A 17,826-nucleotide genomic window follows, 5' to 3' on the forward strand; every position below is an offset into this window, starting at 1 on the left:
CAAGGATAGGGGAGCTAAATGTCAAAGAAGGAAAATCCATACGATTTGACAGCTTGGTACCCAACATGTTCCGGACAGCAGAACAAAGGGAACCGAAGCGACAATCTTTATCTAGTAACTAAAATATATTTTGTCTCTGGTTATAGGGTTGCTAGGGGAAACTAGCAATAAAATTTCTTTCCATCAACCTTACCACGAGTGTAATCATTTTTAAATGAGCTTTATTCTAAGAGTAGCAAAACGTGAGATTGCGCGAATGAAGTGAAAATAGTTGAATGCTTCCATTTGAATTCCATGGTCGATTCACGGAGAATAGCCAAAATCGATCAACCTCACGGAATTCTATTCGTAATATACGCCCAACAGTGTATTTAACCGAATTAAAATGTCTACTCTAGTTTAAATTACACAAAGCAGAACTCTTCTGCAAACAATGGCACCCGCACCCCGTGGCACATTCGTCGTACTTATCAAACCAAATTCGCATGTGCTCGGTATGTCCTCCATGGCCGCAGTGAAGGCATGCGTTGGCAGCCCCGCGCACCGGAAGTCTGCAGAGCGTACAGTAAAGCACCGGCTTCTTGCACGTGGAGCATGCTGGTTGACCGATTCGGCAGCACAGAGGACATTCCGTCACAAACCCCACGCACCGGGGCGGTTCCGCGTAGCTGGACAGATACTTCAGTATCTTCGTTCTAGTCACCAGTAAACCCCAGCGGTACAACATTTCCGCATAGGCACGTTTGAAGTTATCGTACAGATAGCGATTGCTGTCGCCCAGAAGGCTCCGGTTGATATCCCCGAGCCCGGCTATGCGACAGTCGTCCAGCGAATCCGACCATGAGTTGCTCCGCAAGTGCTTCAACTGCTGGGCCAGGTTCCAAACGTTGTTGGAGTTTGCACTATCCACTGGAAGAATTGTATGATAGGGGGATCCGCTTGGCTAATTCGGGCGAGACAACACAATACATTGCTAATTATTGCTGATAAGTGCGCTTTGGACCTGTTCACTCGTTTCCAAAAATTCTCAAATTCATAGCGGAATAATTGATTGATTGATCAAAAGTAAATAGAAACAAGTGAAGAGGTTTCTTTTTCATGCATAGTCGTCTTAAGCTTATCTTCTCATTAAGCTATCCTTGTTGTCGCATGCAAATATCCGAAAAACGTGCAACTAGTGTTTCTAGTAGCTGGTACTCAAAATGTGTAAAATGCTTTCGTTTTTAGTTCGAGGTCACCGCGCATCTAAGTCGTGTTATTTTGCCATATTGCAACCGATTTTACTTATGTGATAATGAGTGATCCGATCCGTAAAGAAATGAAATTGGGCTGTGAAATTTTCCTATACTAAAAATAAACCAATTACCTTGATTTTGCGCAGACCACTAAGAATGTGCTATAAAAATGGATGAAAAAATAAATCCAAATGTAAAAGGGAGGGAATTTCAAATTATACCAACACAACACAGACAATTTTAGTACCACGTAGAAATGTTAGCGAATGTAACATAAATATGTATCCCATGAAAACAAATAGATAGTGAAAGAAAATATTCGCCCTAATTTGTACAGCGCCATTTATGTACTAAAACATATCTATTTGCAACATTTTAAAGCAATATTTTTGTAAGGCAGCGATTGGCATGATATGCGATCACCTAATTGGACGAACCCTCAACATATTCAAACAAAATATTCTAACTTCAATATTTGGAATGATTTTACTGCTACCGTGATGTGTTCTAATTTCAATCAGGAAAAATTCAGAGGTCTGCTCATTCTCTCCATTCGTTTCAGGAGGCGTGAATATGAGATGTCGCAAATTAATCGATTACTTCGATTAATTGATTCATCGTTGTGATAATCGATTAATTTTGAAACGATTACTACCCAATACGATTAATCGATTCAATAATCGACAGGAACCGATAGTAATCGATTAGTTACAAATCGATCAATCGACATTTTGCGACATCTCTAGGAATGGAATAATGGACAGTTTCTTGGTAATTGGATTAGTGTATCGCTTTTTTTTGAAAACTACTCAAACGTATTTAAATAGCGTTACTAATTATTATTATTTATTCAGTCTAAGGCCGAAGTGGCATGTGCGGTATATAAGAGTATTCTCCATTCGGCTCGGTCCTTGGCTGCATGTCGCCAACCACGCAGTCTATGAAGGGTCCGCAAGACATCTTCCACCTGATCGATCCACCTTGCCCGCTGCGCACCTCGCCTTCTTGTGCCCGTCGGATCGTTGTTGAGAACCATTTTCACCGGGTTACTATCCGACATTCTGGCTACGTGTCCGGCTCACCGCAGTTGACCGATTTTCGTATTAATTGAATAGCAGACATGAAAGACAATCACCTTGCCGTAACCCTCTGTGCATTGCAAAGACCCTGAAACTCGAACTACGCACATCACCCGATCCATCGTCGCCTTGATCAACCGTGTCAGTTTATCCGGAAATCCGTGTTCGTCCATTAGCTGCCATAGCTGGTCCCGATCGATTGTATCATATGCGGCTTTGAAGTCGATGAATAGATGATGTGTGGGCACGTTATATTAGCGGCATTTCTGTAGTACTTGGCGAATGGCGAACACCTGGTCCGTGGTGGAGCGTTCGCCCATAAAACCCGCCTGGTACTGGCCCACAAACTCTCTTGCAATTGGTGCTAGTCGATGGCATAAAATATGGGAGAGTACCTTGTAGACGGCGTTCAGCAATGTGATGTGGTTGTGGTAGTGTGTAGTTGTGGTAGTTGCTACAATCCAGCTTATCGCCCTTTTTGTAGATGGAACACACGACACCTTCCACCCACTCCTGCGACAAAACTTCCTCCTCCCAAATCTTGGTAATGACTCTAGCCAGTCCCTCACCACCGTGATTAAATAGCTCTCCTGGTAGTTGGTCAATCCAAGGGGCTTTGTTCAGCCGGTCAATCCTCTCTTGGATTGCCTGGAGATCCGGAGCCGGTAAAATTATGTCCTGCGCGCGTTCTCCCAGGTTCATCACCATACTGCCTTCTTCGTCTGCCACATCGCCATTCAGGTGTTCTTCGTAGTTCTGCCGCCACCTTTGGATCACCTCACGCTCGTTCGTAAGGATACCTAATTGGCTACACGTCCTATGCCTGGCGTATTGTAGAGCTCCATAATCGTCGGTCTTGGGCGATGTTCCTCCAGTTTCTCCGAACGATCAGGGTCTCCAGGTCCGATTCCACCGTGTGCAGCCAGCGTGTTCGTGGCTTTCCACGAAATCGCCGGCTCCTATCTGGTTCTATATTGAATATTCTTTCACTATGTTTTCTTCCGACATTCGCACCAACTGACCACCCACGGAAGTCTACCGTAATTTATACGATTCACAATATTTTCTTCTATAATGTCAACGAGGTTGACACTTCACCTGCAATCCGAATACTTGATTTCAAGCCATCCAGCGTTGCATGTATTAGTCTAATCAGTTTCGCCGGAAAACCATATTCGGACTTTATCTGCCACAGCTTATTTCTTTTCATTTTCACTGAATCGTACGCTTTGGAATCGATGAACAGATGGTGAGTCCGCAAGTTGTACTCCCGGAATTTATCAAGGATCATCCGGAGGCTAAACATCTGATCCGTCGTTGATCGGCCCTCATGAAAACCTGCCTGGTATTCGCCGAAGAAGGACTATTCAAGTGGTCTCAGTCTGTTAAACAGGATACGCGCCAGGATTTTGTACGCCGAGTTAAATGCCCTTTCTTATAGATTGGGCATATGAGGCCATCCAACCAGCCGGCAGGCAGGATGAAATTTGTATACGTGTGGTATATACGGCGAAGGGTCTCCCGGCTGCTTGCCGGGCTTCAGTAGTGGCATCAATATCTGCCGTTTCCAACGATCTGGGAAGTTTCCTTCATCCATGCATCTTTGGAGGCAGCTCCTGAACATCTGGATTAGCAAGAATATCATGTGCAAGGACCAGGTTTGGAATATTATCCCGTTGTTCGTCTCTCCCATCGTAGTGATTCGTGCAAGAGTTCTGGGTTGAACTGAGAAGTGCGCAGTAGGGTTTTCCGATCCGCCTTGTGGTTGTGACGGGGGTATACCGGACCATAAAACGAATTTCCTGATGATCGCTGGAGGTATGCCCCTCATGAACCTTCCATTCTGGCTCCACCGTCCATTCCACGCTGCAGAACGTCACATCGATGCATGAATCACCGTTCGATCCCCTGAACGTTGGCACCTGGCCTTCATTCAGCAGGGCTACGTTAAATACCACTAGCGACTGTAGCAGGGTATGACCTCTAGCGTTGGTGAACCGGGATCTCCTGTCCACTGCCCACGCATTGAAGTCGCCTGCTACAATTAATGGTTGTAAGCCAGTTATTTTTAAGGTGTCTGTTGTCTGTACCCGGGGGACAGATCAGCCTGACAGGTGCGAGCTTGGTGGCCTTTAGCTCCACACCTACGGCATAGCTTACTGCGATCAGGTCCTTTACAGTCATAGGACTTATGACCGTTGCCAAGACACCTGCAACCTGCAATCCCGCATAGCTTTTGCGTAACCGAACCGCAGATTCCTGGATCTCGACATTGCACTGATCTCTCAGTGCGTCGACCAGGTCTCTGGCCTCGGTTACTTCATTCAGGCCTTTGCACTGGATGTTCGAGACTGGGCACAAGGCTCTTACTTGAACCCGATCACCCAGGACCTCCTCCGTCATTTTTTTGTACTCAGTCAGAACACTTCTGAGCAGCATCCTGCTTCAAGACGATAATCATCTCGCTTTTCCGCGTCCTTCGGATGCAGTTGAAATCCCCTCCTAGGCCAGAGAGTTTATCGTCAACTATCATGGTCTTTAAGTCTTCAGCGCTTTCCTTGGTCTGGCTCTCCGCCAATCGTTTTCCTTCGGCCAGGAGGCGAATCCTGGATTCAGCCTCCTCTTTGTCCTTCTCCGGCTTCCGCTCCTCCGTAAGTTTGCGGATTTCTCTCTCCGCACTCTTACTGGCCTCTAGTAGGGTCCTCCACTCGGACTTTGCCTCCACTACTAGGGCGCAGAGCGCCTGTTTGAGATCCTTGCCGTAGTTAACGCGGTTGTCCAGGAACGACATGATCACGTCAGAAACGTCCGTGATCACCTTCATCGTCTGGCCACCGCGTTCTTCGTGATTCGTCATCACAGAATTGATGACTCTGGTCAGGGTGGGACCGTCCATCTTCACTTCGACTGGCACCTCCTCAGACCCTCCACGGACTTTTCCTTCGCCTTCCCCCGATGACATTTGGGGCGACCTCTCGAAGCAACTGCGTCTGGCGAAAGGATTCTCCTTGCCGCCAGTCGCCACTCCTCCAGCGTTGATTTGGTATTTTCAGATAATTTACTTATTTACTCATTATATTGTGCCGCAAGCTACAAGGCCCGCCACGGTCTTTTGGGACGGAAGACAGCCTAACCACAGAAAAACAGACGTCTCATTTAGAACAAAATGCAATCAATATCATCGTCACGAAAACATTACCGCTCAATGCTGAATGCACTGTAGGTGGACAAGCGGCAACTAGGTGGCGGTAGTGAGCAAACGTCAAACACAAGCAAAACCGATGAAAGCGCCATCGGTGGCCGATCGACCACCTACAAAAAATTGAATCCACCGGTAAAAAGATGAACGATGGAACATTTGTAGAGTGAGACGTCTGTTTCTCTGTGGCCTGACCATTAGCCCATTCGCCGTTTCAGGTCGGTGCCAACCGGCCTTATTAAGAGAATAGAATAACCAGAATAACTACCAGCCCTCGCTGCACAATATTTCAATATTCAAAGACAAAGTCCAATAACATGCAAGCCATATACCATAATCAGTGCCGATGGCACTGTTAGGTATGCAACCGTTCAACACGTTACCATTAGTAACTATATCCAAACTAGATATGTATTACATTCTAAGTAGACTGCGTTGCTGTCATAATGAATTTTCCTCATTCGTATTCAAGTCATCTCCCAATAAAGCCGAACTTCTTTGTAGCTCTGCCTGTTTCATTAGGTTATGGGCCCAGAACGCTGACGAAGAAAAAACTTCGAGGCGCTATTTTCCTCGAAACCTTTTGCTTGTTGAAATGGGCGAAGAAAAGTTGTGGTTATTCGATGGGACCAATTTCGGCAACTGGAGGTTCCGAGTTGAGGTCTTGATGGAAGATAAAAATTTGCTGGACTGTCTGGAGAATGCCATCGAGAACGAGGAGTACGCAAGGGAACTTCCGGAAGACACAGCGGCGGTCATAGCGGAGAAGAAGAAGAAACTCGAAGAGCGCATTGCAAGAGACCGGAAATGCAGGAATTTACTCATCCATCGAATCGCAGAAGATCAACTGGACTACGTGAAGGACAAGCGGACAGCAAAAGAAGCATGGGATGCTTTGAAAAATGCCTTTGAGCGTGTTGGCATCGCTGGAAAGTTGTTTCTTAAGAAGCAGTTTCAAGAACTGCGTTTGAAAGAAGGCGAAAATGTGAAAGAGTACCTGCTCAAGTTTGAAAAACTGTTGCGAGAAATGAAGGCTGCTGGGGTAAAAATCGAAGAAGAGGATGTTGTTTGCCAGCTTTTATTGTCGCTACCGAAGTCCTACGACGCGTTAATCACAGCTTTAGAAACGATCCAGCCCGGTCAGCTAACTCTGGAGTACGTCAAGAAAAGGCTGATGGACGAGTCTGCAAAACGGGTGAATCGATCAAGCCATGAGGAAGATCACAACGGTGAGTCGGCTTTCGCGGGGAAGAAGGTCAGTTTCAAGTGCTTTCAATGCGGCCGGTACTGGCATAAACGTCTGGATTGTCCTTAGTATCGACCTACAAGCGGAAGAAATCGAGAGAAAAATGGCAATCCAAATGGAAAATCAATCAGGAAATCAAAAGAAAACGCGCACGTCACATGTGAAACGAAGATTTCGTTTAATGCTACCACGGGCAACGGTGCATTTTTAACGTCTACTGCGGTATCTAACAGAAAAATTGAATGGTTCCTGGATTCAGGTGCTACAGAACACATGATCCGAGATAAGCATTTGTTTGAAGAGTTACATCCACTAGAACGAAAAGTGTTCATTTCGGTAGCCAAGTCCGGACATGCAATTGTGGCAGAATCTGTTGGCACTATCCGTGTCGATATGATGGTAGATGGCAAGAAGTAACCCGCTGTAGTGAAGGATGTCTTGTACGTACCTGAGTTGCAATGTAACTTATTTTCTGTTCGCCGACTCGAAGACAACGGAATGACTGTTAAAATTGCTGGAGGAAAAGTGACCATCAACAAAGACAACCGTGTTGTGGGCGTAGGACGTAGAACTGGTCAACTGTATGCCCTGGACATCTACTTCCGTGGCGTTATTGGATCTGCAAGCGTAGGTGTGGCAAGAATGAAGGACGACAGTTTCGAATTGTGGCATCGTAGATACGGTCATCTAGGAGAAGCGAATCTGAAGAACCTCTGGAAACATCAGATGATCGAGACAACAGTAAATATTGAAAAGTTCCCTGATCGATGTTTGTGTGAAGTGTGCATGACAGGTAAGCAGACACGACAGCCTTTCGACGACGTTGTGGACGTTGTGGAGCGACGTTCATCTCGTCTGTTGGAACTCATACACTCCGACGTAAGTGGACCGTTCACTCCAACCACGTGGAATGGAAAGCGCTATTATGTATCGTTTATGGATGATTATAGCCACTTCACGGTGGTCTACCTACTGGCATCAAAAGACGAGGTTCAAGAAAAGTTCATGCAGTATTGTGCGCTGGTGACGTCATTCTTTGGCACAAGAGTGTCGAGGCTGCGGTGTGACAACGGTGGAGAGTTTACAAGCAAATCATTCAAGAAATATTGCAGCACGGAGGGGATTCAAATGGAGACAATCATTCCGTACAGTCCGCAGCAGAATGGGGTGTCGGAACGCTTAAACCGTACCTTGTTGGATAAGTCACGTTCTATGCTACACGTTGCTAGTCTGCCGAAATCGATGTGTGCAAGATTTTTTTATGTACAGGTTATCCGACTTGTCAATATCCCCAACTCAGCCATCTTGGATTTTTGTATGGAATTTATGCTCGTTTGTTTACGTTTTGCACTGAAAATTTATGTTTCCCCCCCGCGCTGGTTATTCCCATCTACTGACGAAGTCGGATAACCTGTAGGGTATCCAATCATGGTTTGAACCAAATGGCGAGTTTCAGATGAGCCGTCAAAACAAAGTTGATTTATTTCAATAAAGGGACATGTTAGAACTGAGATTTCTAGTTTATATGGAAGCTTAGTTCATTATCTTTCTAAAAACATCCTGGGTGCACATATTTATGCTTAGTTTCATTGAAAAAACTTAATAATTACATAACTTTGATTCGTACCATGGTTTGAACTACACTGTTTATGGTTTGAACTAAAATCGTACCATGGTTTGAACTACTGCAGCAGCCAGCAGCTCCTAAATATAATACTAATCACAAGCATGAAACGCTGAGGAAATCTATAGAAAAGCAAATTTGTTTTACTATTCATCTTCTCGCATTAGATTAGTAACTCGAAACGTGTGAAAATTGTCTACATTATCGATATGAAAATTGCGATTTTTTCATATTGGAAATGTAAACAAAACGCTCCAGCTAGGCGCATGCAGCGCTCCTAGCGGACAGCAGCAGAACATGACTGCATTTGCAAGTTCAAACCATGATACGAATTTAGTTCAAACCATGATCAGTTTTTACCTTGTGTAAATGTTACTATTTTAACTATTTAAAACTGTTTCTCAATTGTATGATGGTGTAAATCGATTACAGATAAAAATAGCGTTCTTTTGATATATTGATCTCACTCCTGTGTCATAAAATGCGTCCTTTACGAGCTTTTTGAAATTATGCCACTGGTGGGGGGGATTTAGCGCAAATTCAGGACGTTTTTAAATCGCTTTATTTTATTACTTAAACAATATGTACGAATGTTTAAATAAACTCTATCACTTTCAGTATACCTAAATATGCCATTCATACTGTTTTAGGTTCTTTTCCTGCCAATAAGATGGTAATTTCTACTGATTTCAAAATGGTTCAAACCATGATACGCTTTTCACTAGTTCAAACCATGATTGGATACCCTACATAAAAAAATCTTGTGGGACCTCGTAGCCAAACCAGCTGGAAAGCACCTTGTGGACTGCAAGTGGGTCTTCAAAGTCAAGCGCGACGAGAACGGTAATGTGGACCGCTACAAGGCGCGTCTGGTTGCGAAAGGGTATTCGCAACGGAAGGGATTCGACGAAACGTACGCGCCCGTAGCCAAAATCACCACTGTTAGAACGCTTCTATCGGTGGCTAATAAGAAGGGGTACCATGTCCATCAGATGGACGTTCGTACGGCTTTCCTCAACGGCATATTAAAGGAGGAAATATATATGCGTCAACCAGAGGGTCTGGCGAGTTCGGATTCAAATCTTGTTTGCCGGCTGAAGAAATCATTGTACGGTTTGAAACAAGCACCGAGGAGTTGGAACGAGCGATTCCATTCATTTGTGACGGAGCTCGGATTCAAGCGATCCAGTGTGGATACGTGTCTGTGTCACTTGAGATACAAGGGATCTGTCATCTATTTGTTGCTGTATGTCGACGACATTATCCTTGTCTCTGACCAAATACATCTGGTGACCAGGTTCAAAAGACGACTGTCGGAACAGTTCGAGATGTCCGATATGGGAGAGTTAAAACTCTTTCTCGGCTTGAAAGTGGATCGTAAACCAAGCGAAGGTACGATGAGGATCAGTCAACCTAAGTACATAAGCGATCTGCTCCAACGGTATGGCATGGGCGATTGCAAGCCGGTGGTGACTCCGCTGGAACCAAACTTGAAATTGGAAAACGGGAAGGAGCATGATGTGACAAAGAAACCATATAGGGAGCTTATCGGCTGTTTAACGTATCTCGCTCTTTCGTCACGACCCGACATCAGTGCGGCTGTAAACTTCTTCAGTAAATTCCAGTCCGCGCCAACCGATGTTCACTGGTGTCATCTAAAGCGGATTCTTCGATATCTGAAAGGGACCATCAATTTGGGTTTGGTCTATCATCGGGACAGAGAAGAACAACCGCTGGTAGGCTATGCGGATGCCGATTGGGGCAACGACCAAGACGATCGTAAATCTATATCTGGCAACGTGTTTCAAATTTATGGAGCTACTGTTTCGTGGATGACAACAAAGCAAGCAATGGTATCACTTTCATCAACAGAGGCGGAGTATATTTCTCTAAGTCAAGCTGCACGCGAAGGGATTTGGCTCAAAACTTTGCTCGAAGAATTAGGTGTCGTATTTCGCCATCCGATACCATTGTTTGAAGACAACCAATCCTGCATTCGAATTGCCGAGCCCAGGGAGCACAAAAGGATGAAACACATTGATATCCGGTATAATTTCATCCGAGAAAAGATTCAGGACGGTGTATTTCAAATCATCTTCAAACCGACATCAGAACAAGTTGCAGACATCTTTACGAAGGGATTGGCGCGAGGCTCGTTCGAAAAATTACGTAATAAGCTAGGTTTATTCGGTTGAGCGGAGGTGTTAGGTATGCAACCGTTCAACACGTTACCATTAGTAACTATATCCAAACTAAATATGTATTACAATCTAAGTAGACTGCGTTGCTGTCATAATGAATTTTCCTCATTCGTATGCATCTCCCAATAAAGCCGAACTTCTTTGCAGCTCTCCCTGTTCCATTAGGCACTCCCTGGGCTCGTGCTTTTTAAGCGACTAAACCCCACCACGTCCTAGGCAATTCTCCCTAACTCGCAGACCCCAGGGGAGGGGTCTTTAAGCCCTTGAGCATAGTCCCCGCTGCCCCTGATCAGCACGTGGTCTATCTGTTAGCAAGTGTCTCCACTCGGATGTTTCCAGGTGCGTTTGCGGATATTCTTACGTGCGAAGTAGGTACTGCTGATTGCCATCCCTCTAGAAGCAGTAAAGGTTACAAATCGCAGACCATGACCGTTGGTAGCGGAATGGAGGTTTTCCGAAGGCGAAAGAAACTTTCTCTTCCGATCTGCGCATTTGCATGACAATCTTTACATCGTGTGTTGGGCACTCTCCGTAGGCCTTATCAAGGCTCTCATAGAACTCATCCTTCACGGCTTATCGTTCGTTGGGGCATATATGCTGGTCAGGCTATAGTTGAAGAATTTGCCCTTCATTCTCAACACGCAAATGCGCTCGCTTATCGGCTTTCACCGGATAATCTTCCACATAATGTACATAGGTATTCACATCTGAGTTTTCAAAGCATTGATAATTAATATCCAAGTCGGATGGTTTAATACCCGGAACATAGGCAATTAAATAACTTTGATTGAACTGAAAGGATTTTTGTTTTCTGGGGAACGGTACTCTGGCAATTAATGCTTTTTGGCGTTTGATTTTCTTATGATCTTCAAAACACATCCAATAATCTCAATGATGTGCAACGGCTTTATGACCTTTTGTCTCATAAGAATGTCGTCAGTCCCTTATCAGTTCTCGATGAACCGATGAAGTAACAATTTGCATTAGAAAGAAATGAAAAATCACGCACACATCCATGCAAATTTGTCCCAAAACATTCGATAACATTTTTTGAAGAATAAAATCACGAAAATAAATGTCTATTTGTTACAGTTGTGAGATAATGTTCAGAAGATAGGCTACTACATAAAAGTGTTAATGAAAAAAGGAAGTACATATATAATAAAATCAATGTTATAAATATGGTCAGCCAGAACTAAGCTGGAATCTCATTATAAGAGTTTTAAGAAATATTAATAGGTTTGACTAAAAAAATAATAGATATGTACTGCTGTGAATCGCATACTTGTCCCATATGAATAGGAAACCCAGCAAAGATGGGACAGATATGCGATTCACGGCAGTGTAATTAGTGTAAATCGACTAAATAGAGATAGTGGAAATCCTCAAATTACATAAGCTGTGTCTAAGAATTATCTAACGAATTTAATAAACGTATAGACCATCGGATAATATGTCTGATCTATCTATCGTCTTACGTAAATTTGTGAAGGATTCCACTAGAATACATATCCAAATCCATAGGCTAACCAACCTGAAATAAACCCAAAGCAGATTCTACCGAAAGCCACTAATGTAACAACACTCTTATTATCAAAATACATTTACTACGGCACTACCACATTAAACATATAAATGCATACATACGCTTTGGTTTACGGATTTGCTGCTCGAGCTGGAACTGTGCGATAACTCGAACAGTGAAGGGCAGTGCCGCCCAAAAGCGCAGCACAGCATCGCCGCCGTCTGAATGTCGTAGATTTTGGCAAAATGACTGATCCTGTGAGGGAAAAGCAGAAACACACGGATGTGATTCCGAGCGCTAAACATGACTGCACCCTGGATACTCACAATGACTCCAGGAGACTTTTTGCGAAAGGATTCTGCGAGCACAACATGTCGTCGTCCGCGTCGAAATCGGCATTAGGCTGGGCGATCATTCCAGCCAGCGACCAACACTGGACCAGATCTGGGCGGCCGTATTTTTGAGCTACTTCTTTGTTGTGGCGACACATCTCTGGAAATTGTTTTAGATTGTGTTGGAATGTAAAGTTTTAAATTCAAATACACTAGCTAGCCATTTACCTGCCACGTTAGTTGTACTGATGATATAGTTTTCAGCAAGTTCTTTGCTGACGTACAGGATCTTAGAGATATCATAGACGTTCACGGTTGCTACGCAAACTTTCGGCTGTGCTCCACGGTTTCGAGAAGTTTTTTGCTGTATGAAAAGTTTATTTGAAAAGTGCTCATTAAATAATATGAAAATCTTTAATGCTATTGTTATAGGTACCTACTATTGCAACGGGTATTTGGCTATATTCATAAGACTACTGGTAAAATTAAATTATTTTGCAATACCCCGATTTATTTTTTTTTAATCAATGTTTTCAAACTTATGCAGTTACGTCAATTGTTCAAAAATAAAATCATTGGTCAACTAACTACTTTTAACGATTTCGTAAGGAAAGGTTGGATTTTTTCCACAACATATAATTAACATGGAAAGCTAGTAACTTACCCTGTCAGGAACATAGAACGAAGAAGCGCTGGGATCTCTATGTGCGTAAAGAATCGGTTGAGATCCCATTACGTTCCCAAGATACCCGCCACTCAAAGCGGAAAGCGCTCGCGGAGTAGTATTCTGGTGCTTCAAACTGATTCGTTTGGTATTCAGCGGTCTCGAAAAGGTCACAAGTATTCCCACCTGGCTAAATCGAGCACCGGAAGTTTTCGGGAAAGGAATACAGGCATCGTGCAAGGCACTACTAAGTGCACCTTCCAACCGAGGTGATTGCAACCGCAGGTGCTTATCTCCGTTACTGGAAGACTTTTTCAGCTGAGTTACCATCGCTCGAAGACATTGCTCCAGGCAGGTTCGACCCTTTTTCACCCGCTGGCTTGCCGTTGCACGGAGGACTCTCATAAGCGTCACCGACAAACTATCGTCAATTGATGTTCCTTGACAGTATGTGAACTCGGGACCAATTCCGTTGTTTGGATATTGAAGAGGGAAGTTCACCTGAAGCATAATCACATACCCGTTGACAGAGATCCGCACGGTGGCAGTCCTCTTTACAGGATCCAGCACTTCGATGTCTATGTGCGGAATATTGGGATTCAACAGAGAGAACTCATGCTGCAACGATACGGATGGTTGTTTCTCTCGTGTGGGACTCTTCAAATTATTTCCCGAATTGACTCTCGATAGACTGACACCCTCTTCAATTATCAATCCGTCATCTTCTTCCATCGGATAGCGTTCACAAAGCTTCCGAATTTCCTCGTCTATACGCCAAATTCGCATCGTTTGATCGCGGGACCACGTAATCAACTCCGGATCCGAACCTGTTAAACTGGTTCTTCTCCACGCGAAATCCAGAACCACATCAGTGTGACCAGTTAGTGAACAGATTGGGGCATCTTGTTTGGAATTGTTCCACATTAACAAACTGTGCTCTCCTCGTCCTTGGTGTGGAACGCTTATCGTCACCAACCCATCCGCAAACGGAGTGTAACGAGCCCTCCAAACCGGATTTGACGTCGTAATTATCTTCTCCGCTCTTCTCGGATTGTTTATATCGAAATATTTTACCGTACCGTCTTGACTGGCGGTCGACAGACTTGTTTCGTGATCATGACTCCAATTAATTCCATGGATTCTTGACAAATGTGCCGTAATGTACTGAATAGGACAGGAACCTTTACGTTGATCCCAAATCCTCAAGTCACCATCGTGAGCGGTGGCCACCAAGTTCCCCGATACTCTATTGAACCCCACCTGACTGGCACCGGACATGCATACCGCATTTAACGACAGGACAGGTTTTCTCGGATCACGCAAGTCCCACAAATGCGTAAAGGTGTCAATCGAGCAACTCGCCAGCAGGTGCGGAATTTTCGAGTGCCAATCAATATCCGTAATCATACGCGTATGTGCCCTGAGTGAGTGCTTGGTCGTAGGTCTTCCTGATTCCCAGGTCAGCACCTCAATCGTTTGACTTGTCGCAATGGCACAATATTCCTGACTGTCCTTACAGATGGCCCACTCGGCTGCCGAAACTTCGTACTTCCAAGGTCGGGGGAACTTGGTTAACCCACTCGGGCTCCCACCGTTGCTATCGTCTCTGCTCATCATTACCGGAGAATCGTGATTCTCGTAGTCCTACAAAACAGAATTTTTGAAAAGAAATGTTTGGACCATAATGGGAATGTATCTTTACTCATTCCATAACAAACTGATAATAACTTTATTTTGTACCAGATATATACCTTAATTGATTGCAATGCAAGCTGGCGTCTTCCGGCCAGCAGAATCCAGGAACCACTCCAGTCGACGGACATAACATTCGCCTGAAGATCACGGTACTCGCGGACCCAAGCACTGCGGCGAGAGAGGCTGCCAACAGAATCAAGTCCTCCGATACTCGATGCCCCCATGCTGGATGCAAAGCTTGTACCCGGGGCTCCGAAGCGGGGCCCCTCCGTAAAAGAGGATAACATATTTTTGTTTGCAATATTGTAATCACACAAAAGCAGGAGCTGTTTCACGCATTACAATTGGAATAATTTTTGTTTTTGATTTTCGATGTTGTTGACACTGATAACGTCAATCACAATACTGATAAGAGCTGATAAGGAGCGACTGATGGAGGGTGTTTACACCGTATTTACACTGAAAAAAATTCGCTAGTGGGAAAATTAATTTAAAAATATAGGCCTTTTCATGTGACACTGCCGAGACTGCACTTCTCGCTTAACTTTTCAAAAGGACCTAAGTAACATTTTTTTCATGAATTAATTTGAATACTGCACTGAGGAAAATGGACGTATGATTTTCAATCAAACGCCTTATGAAAATTTGCCACAAGGAATCGGTATGAATTTCAATATGTTGCCTTATGAATGATGATTTTCATTTAAAAAAAAGCAAAGTGCGGCAGACTGGGTTCGAACCATGGACGTCGGGGTCGGGAGGCCGGTATAAAGACCACACGTCCATCGACGCTTGAATACTCGGGAAGGTAACTGCGTATAAGAAGCACTGTTAGTGGAATAATCAGTCGAACATTCATAAGGCGCCAGTTATGAATTTCGATAGTCCAGTTCGCTGAGTGTGCAATCAATAGCTTTCATGTTGTTCTGTTGATTGTGCTATTCAAATTAAATCATGAAAAAAATGTTACTTAAGTCCTTTTGAAAAGTTAAGCGAGACTTCTTTACAACCGCTGAACAGGCCTGCAAGCCCGAAGCTGTCACCTTCATAGAAGAACTGTCAATTGACGATAAAATCAGCTGTTTTTAAACGTCTCGTGAAAAGGCCTATACGGCCGCGCCAAACGATACACCGCAATGCTATTCACCCATAATGCCACGTTATATGGGGTACACACTTGTGGTATTCATACCATGGTACAAGGCGACAAGAAAATAATTTCAAGGCTATCTTTAATGAAGACAATAATTGTTATGGCACTCATTTCAAGATTTTTGTACCATGGTACGAATACCACAAGTGTGTCCCCCATATTAGACAAGGCAAGTGAATTGAGCCGCTTGAATCGAACGCGAACTGAACGTGTAAACACCTTAATTCAATTCACTTGAACGCGTTTGAACGAAAAGAAAGTTGAACATGTTCAACTTTTGGCAAGTCAATTGAATTCAACTGAGTTGTTCAATTCACTTGCCCTGTCATTTGTCTGTCTGTCTCATTTGGAGAACTGCACGCCCGTTTCAAATCACTCAGACACTGAGTGAAATTGTATTGCCGTCTCTTTTTTTCTCATGTAAAAAGGGGAACTACTCAAAATTTAAGAAAACGAAAAATGAGTAAGATTTTCGTGAGAAAAAAAGAGACAGCAATACAGTTTCACTCAGTCTCTGATGCTGTGAACCATTCCAGTGATTCGTTTAACATTTCTCGCTTAACTTTTCAAAAGGACCTAAGTAACATTTTTTTCATGAATTAATTTGAGTACTGCAATCAAAAGCTTACACGTAAAAAAATTTAATGTTGCTTATTATTAATATTTCTAATACTTTTTTGCCAAAGCAGGCGTTTAATGACATGTATAAGAAAAAACTTATACATCGCATTAGTCACATACATTCGGAAACTTATACTTTTCATTAACTTATGAATGTTATTAGCTTTTTGATATGGGATCACTCATTAGGTGGCATAATGAAGAGTATAAGTATTTTCGAATGGTTTTTTGCCATAACATATAAGGTTATTTTTTTACGTGTACATGTTTTTCTGTTGATTGCGCTATTCAAATTAATTCATGAAAAAATGTTACTTAGGTCCTTTTGAAAAGTTAAGCGAGATTTAGTTAAAATTTGACAGTTCGTTGGTTATTTTCCCATTGTGGTTAAAATTTCACCACGAAGCCGACCCATTTGAGTTTTGACAGTTTAACTATCGAACTGTCAAATGTAACCATGTTCCGGAGCAGGGTTATTTTTAACCACAGAGAAATAACCATCGAACTGTCAAATTTTAACTAAAAGTTAGACGAATCGCTGGAATGGTTCACAGCCTGAGTTATTTGAGACGGACGGGGTCCTTAAATAAAGAATCGATATTTGATTTTCTTTCAGGGAACGATGAATTTATTGTCGGCGTAGCGCCAACTTAGAATTCGGAAGTTGGAACTTCCGAACCGAACCTTCTTCCGAAGTTTTATCTGTCAAACTAATTGATGCGATGTTAAGCATATCTTTAGGCGAATTAATCCAGTGCACTACACACTTCCGAAGTTAGGAAAGTTGCCTGCATCTGGAGAAAAATTCAACTTCGGGATAAAAAGCGTTCTAACTTTGTTCCAGATAGACAATAATGATCCTGGAACGCGTCAGTTTTTCTTCCGACTCAAAATTTGAAAAGAACATTGTTAACTGAAATTTAAAAATAGATGGAAAATGATTCCTCGACATTTTTCGGTCTTGTTTAACGTACGGAATAAGGGTCTGTTCAAATATTACGTAACGCAATAGGGGGTGGGGGGTTGTTTGATTTTTGTTACGCTTCGTTACACAAAATATAGGGGGTGGGGGTCCTTCGAAATATTGTTACGCGTAACAAGTTATTTCCAAAGGAAAAAATATTTTTAAAAATTCAAAAAATATTCATTATCTTTGAAAAAGCATGAAATATACAAAAGATAATAATTTATTGCACCGTCCTTCAAATTGTACTAAAATTAAGATCTATTTCAAAAAATCGCATTTGTTACG

General features: G+C 43.2%; 1 protein-coding gene across 2 annotated transcripts; it reads right to left on the reverse strand.

Moving 5' to 3' along the window:
- Positions 1–204: 204 nt before the first annotated feature.
- On the reverse strand, positions 205–15,238 carry LOC134213105 (GATOR2 complex protein Wdr59). 2 transcript variants are annotated; one of them, XM_062691718.1, is made up of 7 exons: positions 14,857–15,238; positions 13,106–14,749; positions 12,670–12,805; positions 12,436–12,601; positions 12,232–12,364; positions 1,367–1,396; positions 205–943 (listed from the first exon to the last, which is right to left on the reverse strand). In XM_062691718.1, the coding sequence occupies exons 1-7, from the start codon at positions 15,085–15,087 to the stop codon at positions 395–397; spliced, it is 2,889 nt and encodes a 962-aa protein (XP_062547702.1). In that variant the 5' UTR covers positions 15,088–15,238; the 3' UTR covers positions 205–394. The 2 variants fall into 2 exon arrangements, with proteins under 2 accessions (XP_062547702.1, XP_062547703.1); XM_062691719.1 differs by lacking the exon at positions 1,367–1,396.
- Between the last annotated feature and the right edge of the window lie 2,588 nt (positions 15,239–17,826).

Source organism: Armigeres subalbatus, chromosome 2 (genome assembly GCF_024139115.2).
Source record: "Armigeres subalbatus isolate Guangzhou_Male chromosome 2, GZ_Asu_2, whole genome shotgun sequence".
Lineage (NCBI taxonomy): Eukaryota > Metazoa > Arthropoda > Insecta > Diptera > Culicidae > Armigeres > Armigeres subalbatus.

What these genes read in the sequence shown, in the direction of transcription:
- LOC134213105 (XM_062691718.1), bottom strand. Translation starts at nt 15,087, where the DNA reads ATGTTATCCTCTTTTACGGAGGGGCCCCGCTTCGGAGCCCCGGGTACA. An exon ending in CGTTCTATGTTCCTGACAGG is followed by an intron (nt 12,806 to 13,105) that starts GTAAGTTACTAG and finishes CTTTTCATACAG; the next exon opens with CAAAAAACTTCTCGAAACCG. An exon ending in GTGGTCTGCGCAAAATCAAG is followed by an intron (nt 944 to 1,366) that starts GTAATTGGTTTA and finishes CGCCCGAATTAG; the next exon opens with CCAAGCGGATCCCCCTATCA.